The sequence below is a fragment of the Leptodactylus fuscus genome, chromosome 5 (genome assembly GCF_031893055.1).
Source record: "Leptodactylus fuscus isolate aLepFus1 chromosome 5, aLepFus1.hap2, whole genome shotgun sequence".
NCBI lineage: Eukaryota > Metazoa > Chordata > Amphibia > Anura > Leptodactylidae > Leptodactylus > Leptodactylus fuscus.
Window position 1 is genome coordinate 211,793,561 of NC_134269.1, and position 15,363 is coordinate 211,808,923.

Below are 15,363 nucleotides of genomic sequence, written 5' to 3' on the forward strand. Positions count from 1 at the left end.
GTGTCTAGACCTATCCTTGGGCTGTGTCTGGCCTTGTCCTGTATTGTGTCTAGTCCTGTCTTGGGCTGTATCTAGTTCTGACCTAGGGCTCTGTTTAGCCTGGTCTTTGGATGCTTCTTGTCTTGGGCTCCGTATACTCCTGATCTAATATTATCTATAGTCAGAGTGTTTTGAGCATGCATTATCCCTAGCCTCACACAGCGGGGACTCAGTAGTCAGCACTGCTACATCTGTCAGACCCCATAGGAATGTTATTATCCATATTCTGCACCGATTCTATACTGACGGATTAAAGTGACAGAGCAGACTTTCATATAACCTTCATGGAGTGCATCTGTCAGGGGTTTGTGTGAATCTGCGGTGCCGCACGTGTCTCATTCAGTCCATTCTTTGTTACACACACACACATATATATATATATATATATATATATTTATTTATTTATTGTACATATCATGGAGGCTTCAGACCCGGGAGGTCAATTATTACCATCTCCCAGTACATGCTCGGCGTTCTACCTCCCAGAGGACACAATCCGCAGCAGAACCATCACCCAATTATATCGACAACCCAGCAGGAGCCACAATTATTATTATTTCTTTCTAGTCACGTCCAATGTAAGCATTATAAAAAAAAGTATTTTCCCCCTTCCAGAATCATTATTTATGAGTGTAAATGTACTTCAGTACTTTCCTCCTGTATTTGTAGTGCAGAAGTCTCGCCATTGGGGGTAGCTGGTTCCATAGATCCAAAAAGCCCCAAGATGTCTCCGTAGGACAGAGGCAGGGTCTTCAGTATGGCACCTGTGAACCGAGTAGGGTCCAGTACGTAGACAATGGGGTCCAGAACTACCATTGGAGAGGCTAGACAATGTTGCAGACAGAAAAATGGAAAAGAGTCCATGTTGCTAGTTGGGATGGGTACAGCACAGATCCAGTTGTGAACCCTCAACAACATGGAAGACGTCATCTTATCAAGAGACTGAGTTGGCCTGGAACCTGGAGGACAAACCTGGGTTTGTCCTTGTAACTTAAGAGACCAGCTTGTAGGCTGTGGGTTGAAGACCAGAGGCAAAGACAGCAGAGACACTGGGTGGAAGTGATGATCCTGACACCGCCAAAAATGGCCTATAGAGTCACCTGTAGGGGTGGGATGAAGCCACTTCTCCCCAGTTCTGTTGATCTACTTGTTAAATATTTGGCAGGTTTGCAAAGACAGTGATAAAAGGTTCCACCGATGTGATTCTGAGCCTCTGGTAGAGCAGGAAGCCATAGGCCTCCTGCCCTGCCACTCTGATATATAGGTTAAAAGTACCCTGCGGTCTACAAGGTGCGAGGAAAACAGACAAGTTACGTGTCCTGGTGCAGGTGGTGGAATAATCACTGCCTTGTGTCCCCCGTGTCGGGTCACTCATGTCCTCTCAGAACTCCCGGTACCTTGTATGTGGCTCACAATCTGGAAGAAGAAGCAGCGTCACCGCGGGATGGCGGAGGTGAGTATAATATTCACACATCGGGGGGGTTATAATAAGGGGACATTGTGGGGGATTATATTATTGGGGGAATCAGGTTACATTACAGGAGGGTATAAAAACATGGTGGCAGCAGGTGACATTGATGGTCTTAGAGCACATTGGGGGGATTGGTTATATCATGGGGGTATCAGGGGATATTCGGGGAATATTAATACAAAGAGACACCATTTATATCAGGCTATAGTCATACTACCTTCTTCTACCCCAAAGATCTCCTGCTCCCCCTTAAATGCCAGAAACACCCAAAGAACCCTGTCTCCCTCCATGCCAACAACTCCTATACCACCCTAAACATCAATCCAATCCCCCAGACCCTCCGGGATACAGTCCCATATAAAACATCACTCTCTTTTCAGCTTCATCCAACATGCAGTCCCGTGTAACTACATAACTCACCCCCCCAGCCTTACCCAACGTGCAGCCCCATGTAACTAACTCACTCCCCCCTCAGCCTCATCCAATGTGCAGTCCCATGTAACTACATTACTCCCCCCTCAGCCTCATCCAACGTGCAGTCCCATGTAACTACATCACTCCTTCCCTCAGCCTCATCCAACATGCAGCCCCATGTAACTACATCACTCCCCCCTCAGCCTCATCCAACGTGCAGTCCCATGTAACTACATCACTCGCTTCCCTCAGCCAACATGCAGTCCCATGTAACTACATCACTTGCTTCCCTCAGCCTCGTCGAACATGCAGTCCTATGTCACTACATCACTCTCTCCCCTCAGCCTCATCCAACGTGCAGTCCCATGTAACTACATCACTCTCTCCCCTCAGCCTAATCTAACGTGCAGTCCCAAGTAACAACATCAATCCTTCCCTCAGCCTCATCCAACACGCAGTCCCATGTAACTACATCACTCCTTACCTCAGCCTCATCCAACGTGCAGGCCCATGTAACTACATCACTCTCTTCCCCCTCAGAATAATCTAACGTGCAGTCCTATGTGACTACATCACTCTCTCCCCTCAGCCTCATCCAACATGCAGTCCCATGCAACTACATCAATCCTTCCCTCAGCCTCATCCAACATGCAGTCCCATGTAACTACATCACTCCTTACCTCAGCCTCATTGAATGTGCAGTCCCATGTAACTACATCACTCACTCCCCTCAGCCTCATCCAACATGCCGTCTCATGTAAAACAAACCTGTCTCTCCCCTTCCATCCTCCATTACCATGCTACAATCCTCTCTGCTTTCTGTTCTCCAGCTCCATGTGCTCTGCTCCGGCTTCCTCTACACAGCACAGAGCAGTGATGGCCGAAACTCCGTCCTCCTCTGAGAGGCCACGCCCCTTCCTTTGACATCATACCTACCAGGAGCAACTCCACTCTAGTCACGACCGATTCCCCGGTACTCCGGCGGGCCAGTCCGACCCTGCCAGCAGTTATCTATGTAGAACTAATACCATTTACATATGTCATAGCTTGTTCAACTCCTACTATAGTTTTGTCTGTATGAATTTATGTTAGGGTGTTTCCAGTTTAATGGATTATTGCCATTTTGGCAAATAATGGTTCCCAAGTCTCGATCCCTTGGACAGCACTTATGGGAACAGCCAAGCCGTTCTGTTATACGCTATTTCTGTAACTCTCATGGAGGAGAAGTAAGTTACAGAAACAGCACAGCATCTCTAGCTACACTGTTTCTGTAACTGTTATACACTGAGGGGGTATAATAATGGGTAGATCACCTCACACACAGGGGGTATAATACTGGGTGTATTACCTCACACTCAGGGGTATAATATCTCACACTCTGGGGGTATAATACTGGGTATATTACCTCACACTCAGGGGTATAATACTGGGTATATTACCTCACACTCAGGGGGTATAATACTGGATGTATTACCTCACACTCGGGGGGTATAATACTGGGTATATTACCTCACACTCGGGGGGTATAATACTGGGTATATTACCTCACACTCGGGGGGTATAATACTGGGTATATTACCTCACACTCAGGGGTATAATACTGGGTATACTACCTCACACTCAGGGGGTATAATACTGGGTGTATTACCTCACACTCAGGGGGTATAATACTGGGTGTATTACCTCACACTCAGGGGGTATAATACTGGGTATATTACCTCGCACTCAGGGGTATAATACTGGGTATATTACCTCGCACTCAGGGGTATAATACTGGGTATATTACCTCGCACTCAGGGGTATAATACTGGGTATATTACCTCGCACTCAGGGGTATAATACTGGGTGTATCACCTCACACTCAGGGGGTATAATACTGGGTATATTACCTCACACTCGGGGGGGGGGGGGGGGGGTATAATACTGGGTATATTACCTCACACTCGGGGGGTATAATACTGGGTATATTACCTCACACTCAGGGGTATAATACTGGGTATATTACCTCACACTCAGGGGGTATAATACTGGGTATATTACCTCACACTCAGGGGTATAATACTGGGTATATTACCTCACACTCAGGGGGTATAATACTGGGTGTATCACCTCACACTCAGGGGGTATAATACTGGGTATATTACCTCACACTCGGGGGGGGGGGGGGTATAATACTGGGTATATTACCTCACACTCGGGGGGTATAATACTGGGTATATTACCTCACACTCAGGGGTATAATACTGGGTATATTACCTCACACTCAGGGGTATAATACTGGGTATATTACCTCACACTCAGGGGGTATAATACTGGGTATATTACCTCACACTCGGGGGGTATAATACTGGGTATATTACCTCACACTCGGGGGGTATAATACTGGGTGTATTACCTCACACTCGGGGGGTATAATACTGGGTGTATTACCTCACACTCAGGGGGTATAATACTGGGTATATTACCTCACACTCGGGGGGTATAATACTGGGTATATTACCTCACACTCGGGGGGTATAATACTGGGTATATTACCTCACACTCGGGGGGTATAATACTGGGTGTATTACCTCACACTCAGGGGGTATAATACTGGGTATATTACCTCACACTCGGGGGGTATAATACTGGGTATATTACCTCACACTCGGGGGGTATAATACTGGGTGTATTACCTCACACTCGGGGGGTATAATACTGGGTGTATTACCTCACACTCGGGGGGTATAATACTGGGTATATTACCTCACACTCAGGGGGTATAATACTGGGTATATTACCTCACACTCAGGGGGTATAATACTGGGTATATTACCTCACACTCGGGGGGGGGGGGGGTATAATACTGGGTATATTACCTCACACTCGGGGGGTATAATGGGTGTATTACCTCAGGACTGATTTAGCACATTGGTTGTAGTGAGTCCAGTGTGAATGCCACATCCAGCTCACACACTGTATTGGATATATGACTAGTACAGTACAATATGTATACATATATCTAGTAGTACTTACATATATATGTCTTCCTTCCACACCTTTGGCAGTCATGACAGCAAATCACAGGTCTCAATGCAAAGTAATATCCATTTTTTGTGGGAACACATAGGGGGTCTGCACCGAATTGTTACTACAGTCTGTAATCATAGGTGAAGTGATGGACCAAACAAGATGGCTGCTAAGGATAAAATGGAGGACTTCTTTACATCTGCCACAAATCACCTCAGGGGCGGCGTCACTGAGCAGTGTCATCTCCCCTCACAGAACAGGCACCAACTGATGTTTTACCACACCCATCTAGCCCCTCCCCTTCAGTCTCCGCCCCCTTCTGTCCCCTCACATCATCACTGGCAAGGAGCACCACAGAGCCTCAGGACAAGGGGAGACACCATGTCACCCTCATAACAGGTCTCCGCATACATTTGGCACATGCCCGAGTGACTTAGGCTACATGGCGACTTTGGCGGCAACTTCTGTCACATGACCAAAGATTGTTGTGTTGCCCTGAGATTCCTTTACTGGTGTAAGTGAACGGAGTCATATGACAACCTAGTGGATATTGCACTTTGAAGGAGTTGCAGGGCAACACCACAGTCTTTGGTCATGTGACTTGAGTCGCAACCAAAGTCACTGTGTTGTACACCAGGTTTATCAAAAGCAAAATTGTAACAATCTCACTCAGGTAGGAGTGGGGTAGAAAGATGAGTAACATCTCAGGATAGAAATATGAGGCTACCGTGTTTCCCCGAAAGTAGGACACCCCCGAAAGTAAGGCATGTGGGGGGTTTCTGTTGAATTGCCTAATATAAGGCACCCCCCCCCCCAAAAAAAAGGCATGCCTGGTGATGGTGGGCGGGGCTTAGTGGGAATTCAGGGGCGGGGCTTAGCGGAGCTTTTGTGGGCAGGGCTTAGCGTTCCCCACTTCACTGACACTGCAGCAGTGCTCTGTGCCCCGCCCCCGAAGCAACGCTAAGCCCCGCCCACCACTACCGGGACGAACAGCAGCACCAGCGCTGCTAGGAAGATGGGAAAGGTAAGTATGATACTTTCTCCCCCTTCCCTACACTACCTACAACCGGCAGTCATGCTGACGCTCCACTAAGGAAGTGCTGGCATGACTGACGGTTGTAATAAGACATCCCCCGAAAATAAGACAGGTCCTATATTTAGGGCAACAATTTAATATAAGACACTGTCTTATTTTCGGGGAAACACGGTAGTACTGCACCCGGGAGGATGGGGAGAGGTGCTCAAATATAATAAACATTGATATTGACCTTCCCTCACCTCTCATGGGCTCCCGGGAGATCCTCATCAGTCATCTTCTGGCCTCCTGGGAGACTGCTGAGACCCAATCACAGGCCTCATGTGGAGCATGCCAACATCATGGTCCTTGTATTAAAGCGCCATGACATAGGCAAGCATTACCTCACTTACTGAGACCCAATCACAGGCCTCATAGGTAACCTAGGGCTTGTAATGTCATGCAGTAGGCATGAAAATAATCAAAGAGGACCACGAGGGAGTGTGAGGCGCTGCCGAGGTTTCCGCACCTCTCCTTGACCTTCACGTATTATAATTTGGGGTCTAAAGAAACCCCAGAGTATAACAGCACTTCCAGTTCATGAATACAAGTTTTAGCAGTGATTTGAGATACTGCAGCACTTCTTCACAGACTTCTAGATTACCAAGAGCAACGATCTATTGGAGCAGCAGATCTAATATTAGAAAGTGGACAACCCCTTTAACACTTAAAGGGGTTTCCAGGATTTTTATTTTAAGTTGACGAAGGTGCAAAAAATGTAAAAATAACCCCCATATACACCAGCTTGGCATTTATGACTTCAATGGGTTCCGTCTTACGCACGCTACACATTGAAATCAATGGGAGGCTTTTTAACCCATTGATTTCAATGTATTACGCGTGTTAAACGGAACCCATTGAAGTCAATGGGATTCTGTTTTGAAGTGCTCATTCTGACACGAGTGTACGTGTCAGAATCAACGCCGCGTTACATCGTGTGCATGGACCCTAACAGTCTATAAGAGACTACTAAGTATATATTTAGGGTGGTTGCACTATGAGCTCCTTCATTATAGGAACTAAAGCTGGGTTCAAACCTGAGCCTACACGTTCGGGGTATCCGTCCCGGAAAAACGCAGCACTTTTCTCTCAGAATTTTTCACCCTTTTTGGGTGGAAACACAGTGAACTCCATTATAGTTTGCGGAGTCTGAGGATAACCGCTTTTTTAAGTGGGTTAGGTTTCTGTTCGTGGGTCTCCAAGCAGACCCTCCAGAATGGAAACTGGAACGTAGGTGTAAACTTAGCGTAACTTTTTAAGATGAGCGTTAAAGGGATTGTCCCGGAATAGGACAAACCACAGAGGAGGCGGGGGAAGGTCAGTTCAGACGTGCACTGTGCCTTTGCCACCAGAAGTCCTGGGCCGCATGTGACCGCCGGCGCTAGTCAGTGACTAAGAAAGGTAACACTAGCTGAATTACATATATGGGAGGAAAAGATACACCAATATATATATATATATAAAAATATCGGAGTGCTTCTTTAAGTTGGTTGTGCTTCTTATGCCTCATTACGTCTATTTACTTCTGAATAATCCTGAGTGTTAAACTGGCCACACATAAAAGAAAAAAGTTGATGGCCAATTCAGTGAAAAATTTACTGTGAATGACCGTCTGCAATGGAACAAGAGCTGTCTGGAATATAAAGGAGCACAAAGGTCTATCACTATCTGATGATGAAGAGGAATAGACAGTTCCTGTCGCACAGATGTAATGAAGAAGCTCTCAGGTATGGTCGACCAAACTTTTTTTGCAGACTGAGGTTTTTTTTTTTCTCCAAAATGCCCACATTGTAAGACTCTGATTCTCAATAGTTCCCATTCACATGCTAATAGTCACTAATCTTGTGCTGCTCCGCCCTTTCCTGGGGGTCACAGACTTGTAGCTCCCTTTCACACTTCCTGTCTCAGTCATGGCATCTGCTGCTCTGAGAGCCGAGCTGGACTGCTCCATCTGTCTGAGCACTTATACCGATCCTGTAATGCTGAGATGTGGACACAACTTCTGCCGGGTCTGTATTGATCGTGTTCTGGATACACAGGACCAGTCTGGAGTTTATTCCTGTCCTGAATGTAGAGAAGAGTTTCAGGAGCGGCCTGTACTGATGAGATGTTTGGCTCTGTGCAATATTATGGAGAATTTATTGTCTACTCAACCAACACAGACACAAACCGGGATCTGCTGCACTTATTGTGTGGACTCTCTTGTACCTGCTGTGAAGTCCTGTCTACTCTGTGAAGCTTCTCTGTGTGATAAACATCTGAAAGTCCACAGCAAGTCACCAGAACACGTCTTATGTGATCCCAGCACTGACCTGGAGAAGAGGAAATGTCCTGTCCATAAGGAACTTTTAAGGTACTATTGTAATTATGATGGTATCTGTATCTGTGTGTCCTGCAGTTTGGCTGGAATACATCGGGGGCATCGGGTGGAGATGCTGGATGTGGCCTCTGAGAATATGAAGAAGAAACTGAGAAATGTTCTCCAGAAACTGACCACAAATAGAAAGGAGACTGAGGAAAAACTTCAGAGTTTGGAGGAGCGCAGGAGGAAAGATCAAGAAAAAGCATCTGGAGAAACCGAGAGAGTTACTGCCATGTTTACAGCCTTCAGGAGGCAAATGGACGACCTGGAGAAGAAGGTCCTGAGTGAGCTCTCCAAGCAGGAGAAGGAAGAGTCCCTTTTTTTCTCTGCTCTGATCCAAAAGTTGGAAACAAAGAAAGACAAGCTGTCCACAAAAATGAGGCACATTGAGGAGCTGTGTAACATGACTGATCCACTGACTGTCTTACAAGATCCAGAAAAAGGTGATCCTGAGGAGGGGGGAGGTGATAAGGACACAGGGGGACATGATAGACAGCTCCCCCATGTTGTAGATGATCGGGATATGACTGTGATCACAAACACATTACATACATTATGTGACATAGTCAGAGGTATAAGGAGCGGGTTCTGTTTGGCAGATCCTGCAAAAATATTACTGGATAGTAACACAGCTAATAAAAATGTTAATATATCACATGATTTGAGAACGGCGAACTGGCAGACACCTTATTACCCTTATCCAGAAAGACCAGAGAGTTTCCAGTGTAGTCAGGTAATAAGCAGCAGCAAATTTACCTCTGGCCGACATTACTGGGATGTGGAGGGCAGTAGATCTGCGTACAGTAGTTCAGGGAGTTGGAGGGCCGGGATGTGTTATCCCAGTATAGACAGGAAGGGGTCGCAGTCACTCATTGGAGATAATAACAAATCTTGGAGTTTTATCAGCCATAATAATCAGTATTCACTGAGACATGGTAATAAAGAGATCCAGTTACCTCAGCAGATCTCCACTAATAGATTGAGGATCTGTCTGGATTATGAGGCCGGGCAGTTGTCCTTTTATGAGCTGTGTGACCCCATCAGACACTTACACACCTTCATGGCTACCTTCACCGAGCCCCTTCATGCTGCAGTATTCATAGGAGAAGGTTCTATAAAGATATTAGAGGGAGGCAGAAACTTGAAGAAACCATCATAACCTAAGAAATCCATCCAGAGACTGTGAAAAGAACCAGTATATGATTGGTTGAAATATTTAGCCCATTGGATGAAGATGATGGAGGGGTTACAGGTGATTCGTACATGATCATACTTACATACATAAAGTCCACTTAGTCCCTATGACTAGAGATGAGCGAACACTGTTCGGATCAGCCGTTCCGAACAGCACGCTCCCATAGAAATGAATGGAAGCACCTGGCACGTACACTTTGCTGGTCGCCGTGCCAGGTGCTTCCATTCATTTCTATGGGAGCCTGCTGTTCGGAACGGCTGATCCGAACAGTGTTTGCTCATCTCTACCTATGACTAGATGGTCATCTTTGTTAGTGATGTTTTTGTATCGTAACGGCCCTTTATCCGTTTCTAGTCTTAAAAGTCCACCTAGTAATATACAACCATGGAACCAGGGACTGGAGAGGGGGTGCCTGTGCCTTTAAACCTCTAAGACTGAGATTTCTCAATATAAATCATACTAAATTTTCAGGGGCCAGATTGAGGAGGCATGTCGCATGGAGTGAAATTTTTAAAAAGCCCCCCCCCTTTCAGCTGTTGACGTATACCCACCACGCCCCTATGTTGTGATGTGGTCAGAACATAAAGTACACCTCACCAATAATTTGATTGGGAACCCGGGTTCGGAAGATTTGCCCACTCCTTCAAGACATCGGAGGGTTACCCATTTTTGCGGGGACTTTCCAGGACAGTTTGGAAGTAAATCCTCAAAATGATCAAAAATTGCTTTTTACTTCCAGCATGTGTATATAATATAATATGCTACACTGTATATTAGGCTATATACTATGTAGGTTCCTCTACCTGTTAGTTGTCAGTCATTGTATAAAGTTGATTGAGACTATTCTATGTTGTTGTTTTTTTTGACAGTACATGCTAATGTCTTCCTATTGCATTATCATATTGGCTCTAATAAATTTTGAAATAATAGAACATTCTCTCTGAAATACTGATTGATGGACATGACTTTGGGGTGGAGGGATCTTTCTTTACTTAGTTGCTGCCGTTCCTGGTCAAGTCAAAGGTAGGGTTGAGCCGATCTTGAGATTTCAGGATCGTTTTTAAAATCCGATTTCCGATCATTTTCCAATCGAACCCGATCTAAATGTAAGTCAAAGGGATTTTTTTTTAATAATCGAAGATCGGATTTGAAAAACTATCCTTTTCACTACAAAGCATGGAGTCTAAAAACTGAACGCTTTAATTTTTAGACTCCACACTGTGTACTGATTAAAAAATCCCCCGGCTGCTTAAGTCCCCCCTGCTGTCCACTTACATGCACAGAAGAGCTGCCCCTGCCACTCCACACTGCTCTCGCTCCTCGCATGTCTGCCGTATATGCCTCCGCCTCCCAGGCTAGTGTTACTGATACTGGGAGTAGGCGGGGCTTGTTGTGGCTTAGGAGAGTGTGGGCGGGTACAGGGCGGGGAGACGTGAGTGCATCACTCGTGTCTCCCCTCCCACTACCCACCCACACTCTCCTAAGCCACAAGCCCCGCCTTCTTCCTAGGTCTGTAACACTAACCTGGGAGCTAGGTGCGTGCACGGACCTAGAAGAACGGGGAGCGGCAGCAGATCTGTGCAGGTAAGTGGACCATACTATTGTTTCCTCTCTGCTGTGCTGTACACTGACTGGACTCTGCTACATCTGCATTACTGTACATTGACTTGTCTATCTACTCTTCTGCTTCGTCCCTGCTATGCCGTAGGAATGAATGGACGCAGCCGGCGCGCAGGGGGTTAAGCGGCCGGACGCCGGACAGACTGTGTGCCGGCTGCGTCCATTCATTCCTATGGGAGTGTGCTATTCAAAACGGCAGTTTCGAATAGTACTTGCTCATTTCTAGTACCTAACATTGTTAGCTTACTAACAATTATAATCTCCGACTTCGATCCCGCCTAAAAAGATCGGGATCGGAATTTCAATCGCGATCGTGAAATTTACTCGATCGCTGATCGGAATCCGATTTTTTTCCGATCCCGATCACTCTCAACCGTAGTCAAAGGTTTTTAAATCCTCTTGTCAATCCCCGTAGCTACTCTTCCTGGTTCTCTGTCTATCTTGGCATACAAGCTGAGAACTTTATATGTGTTTTAGTTGTAAAAGAGGGTCTAAGTATAAGGTCGGACGGACCCACCAGGGTACCAGATAATCCTGAGGTGGGTCGGGGCTCTAACACAATAATGGTACTACAAAAGACAACCAAATTTGAAGGGCACAATGGTCTATTTCCTAGGAGTTGTTGATGGGTGAGCCCGCAGAATCATTTTATCTGGTGGGCCCAAAAAACCTCAGTCTAATATTGCTGGCATATATTCACATCCAATCATTAAAAGCCCGATATTTATCCATTCGGGACATACAGTACTCACAGTTGTTGAGATGTAGAGAATGTAGGCCCTAAATTTACAACTGATAAAATATAACTATTAATAGTGTCCATTAACAGGTTAATAATCACTGATCTTGTAAAGTCCCGCCCTTCCCTGGAAACACAAGCACAACACTCGCCCTTTGGTTCCTAAGCTTCATAGAATAGTAGTTTTGTTTCTATCAGCCATGGCGTCCTCTGCCCTGAGAGCCGAGCTGGACTGCTCCATCTGTCTGAGCACTTATACCGATCCTGTAATGCTGAGATGTGGACACAACTTCTGCCGGGACTGTATTGATCGTGTTCTGGATACACAGGACCAGTCTGGAGTTTATTCCTGTCCTGAATGTAGAGAAGAGTTTCAGGTGCGCCCTGTACTGATGCATGCAGGGTTCTTCTGTCCGCTTGAGAAGTCGGACATCTTCTCTTGCGGACAGGAAAGGACGGGCACGGAGTGCAAAAGAACGCACCCGATGCCCATTCAAGTGAATGACAGGTGTCACGGACACATCTAGTGTCCGCTCCTAGTGTCCGTGACAGATTTTGAGCGGACACTAGGAGCGGACACTACATGTCGGACACCGACGGTAGTGTGAACGCCCCCTTAGTGATATTTTTGTGTGTTTTTGTAGTGTAGTTATTGGGTCGGTGCCTGGAGGCTTTTTAGTAACGGGCCTATATCTCTTCCTAGTCTTAATAGTCCACCTAGTGATATATAAGTATGGCGCCAGGGACTACAGAGAGGGCGCCTGCGCCTTTAATGCAATATAAAGGCCTCTAAGCCTCAGACGGCCCATTTATAATTGATCAGCTCAGATCTCCCAATGTAACTCAGAGTGAAAATTTTCTGATAGGCTACACCCATTTTTTTACAGCTGCCCCTCATTTTGGATGTAGGGTTAGGCCACTTTTTGGGGCATAGTACACCCCCTTATGTGACAAGAGAGTGATGCATACGGGTCGCAACCCCTTTATATAATGTAGCCAGCACATAAAATGTCCATGTCTCCTATATATAATCAATAGGAGACAGAAGGCACTTGGGTGACACTGGGATGTCGTCTTAGTTTATAAAATTGTCTCCTTGTCTTGTACATTCGGTCGTGTCTATGAGGATTTAGTTGTCAGTCATTATATAACGTTGATTGCAAGATCTATCAGCATATGTCTATTACAGTACAAGCTTATTAGTGGACTACAAGTCCCAGCATGATGTCTGTCTCGCTGTATATTATATTGTTATATTGTCTGTAATAAAAGGATAAATCTCCCTGAAATACCGAGCAATGGTGGACGTGACTTTGGGGTGGAGGGATTTTTCTTTACTTTGCTGCTGCCAGTCCTGGACAATTCTAGGGTTCATTATTCCTCCTGTCAGGCCCCTCAGCTGCTCCTCCTGGTTCTCTGTCTACCTTGGCATACAAGTGGATAACCTCATATATGTATTACTTCTAAAAGGTAAGCTAATGTACAGTGTCAGACGGGGCCTAATAGAGTGTCAGAGGATCCTCCGGTGGGCCCGGGCTCTAACACAATAATGTCACATCAGAAGACGAGGACAGGACACGCTCCAATAGTTCTCTTTTGATCTTGCTATTTGATTATAAATAATACTGACATCCAAGTTGCACATAACATTCAGTAATAGATTCAGATATAGAACATCCAATTCTCGGGTGTAGCAACAATCAATATAGCGCAACGTTTTGGGTAGAGATGGGCGAAACGATTCATTCTGAGCCGGGTTCGATATATCTATATTCAATATCTTATTTTGTTGGGTTTTTAACGAAATCGAACAATTGGGAATTAGTCTCTGACAAATGAAAAATGGCCGCACAACATTGTGGTATATTATTATACTGAAGAGACCCCAGAGTGTAATAGGCGGAGAGCCAGGGAAGGAATAAGAAATAAAAGTAGTTTATGTTCACCTTCGCTCAGCTCTTTTTGGGCCTCCTCGCCACATCCAGCGCTCTCCTGGTGACGTCATGTGTGCTGTAATTGGGCCACAGTGGTCACATGCGCATGCCGAGAGCCATGACGTTCACCCATCTCTAGCTTTGGGAAAGATAGTCCTTCCTCAGGCTGTATGGGAGGCGAAGAGACAATGTTGGGTACAACTCAATGTCCAAGCTATTTCTGGTATATAAATATCTGTATAACAATGTGCAAGAAGGTTATCATATGAAGGCTGGAAAAAAGGAAGGATTGTAAAGAATAAAAGGTAAGTGTATGTAAAAGTGGCCGGGGAGAAAGGGGGATTGCCACCTAAATCATCCAACTATGGGGGGGGGGGGTATGGAAAGCTTAACAGATAGACTATATGGTGTATACATCTGGCAAATAGGTGACCTGGGTAAAAGGGACCATGACTGCATGGACACTAGTCAGCACAGGAGTCACATGGAATAATATGGAAGAAATTCTTCATATAAATAACCTAAAAAACACAAAATACATGTTCTATTTTCTCTTAGACGTGAATAGACACATAGAAGGCATGTGACCGTTCCAAAAATTACCTTACCGGATATTTTAGATCTTCGTGTGACTATAGCCTTACTATCTGTTATGATTAGACTGTAGATGGACGGCCGCAATAAAAACAATAGCAGGAGATTGGCTGATAACTGCGAGCTGATTTAAAATGAGCACACTTCTGCGAGCCACGACCGATCCTCAGACGAGACAAGATGGACCTGCACTGAATCTGGGAATCTGAATTGTCACCAGACAGAGAGATCTACCAATAATAAATGCATCGCTGCAGAAACCAGAACAAATTCCACTAAAACTTATGCAGTGGCGTGGAGAAGTCGTACAGCAGGGTGAAACCCAGGAGAGAACGGAATAGACAAAATCAGGAGTCGAGAGCAGTATCAGGGAAACAAGCCAAGGGTCAAAAATCCAACCGGGAAGTCAAAGCTAAATTAGGAGGCAAGTAGGGAATCCAAGGACAAAGCCAGTGGTCACAAATCAAACAGGAACACAAAATGTAGAGCCAAACTAGCAATAGCAAACTACTTAGTCGACACTTGTCTCAGGAAGACGGGGTCTTATATAGGTCTCCTCAGATGCTAACTGGGTCAAGTTAGGAAGCCTCTGAAATGGCAAAAACTTCCAAGTTGGCATGGTAATGTTAAAGGTGAAGCAGCCGGATAGAGAATCCTTCACTATCAGTGTTAAGCCAGTTCGGCATATCTTAGCAAACTTTTAGTATGGACAGTGCAGGGCTTTACCATGAATTGAAGATTTCACACATGAGACCCGGTAAGGAACATGAGGTCTTGCCCGACCACCCATCTAGCCAGGTAATCAGAATCTCATTGATCTGGGGATAACTCGCAGATTTTTGGCGCTTCCATTGAAGTGAATGGGTGCGCTGTTCACCATGTGAAACGCCAAGATTCAACTTGACTGCGGT

General features: G+C 45.5%; 1 protein-coding gene across 1 annotated transcript; it reads left to right on the top strand.

Moving 5' to 3' along the window:
• Window positions 1–7,897: 7,897 nt before the first annotated feature.
• Window positions 7,898–9,655, top strand: LOC142204029 (E3 ubiquitin/ISG15 ligase TRIM25-like). The gene has a single exon (XM_075275225.1). It carries the CDS (start codon window positions 7,919–7,921, stop codon window positions 9,527–9,529), a length of 1,611 nt encoding a protein of 536 aa, XP_075131326.1. The 5' UTR covers window positions 7,898–7,918; the 3' UTR covers window positions 9,530–9,655.
• Window positions 9,656–15,363: the final 5,708 nt, after the last annotated feature.

Coding starts and splice junctions, on each gene's coding strand:
- LOC142204029 (XM_075275225.1), top strand. CDS start 7,919: ATGGCATCTGCTGCTCTGAGAGCCGAGCTGGACTGCTCCATCTGTCTG.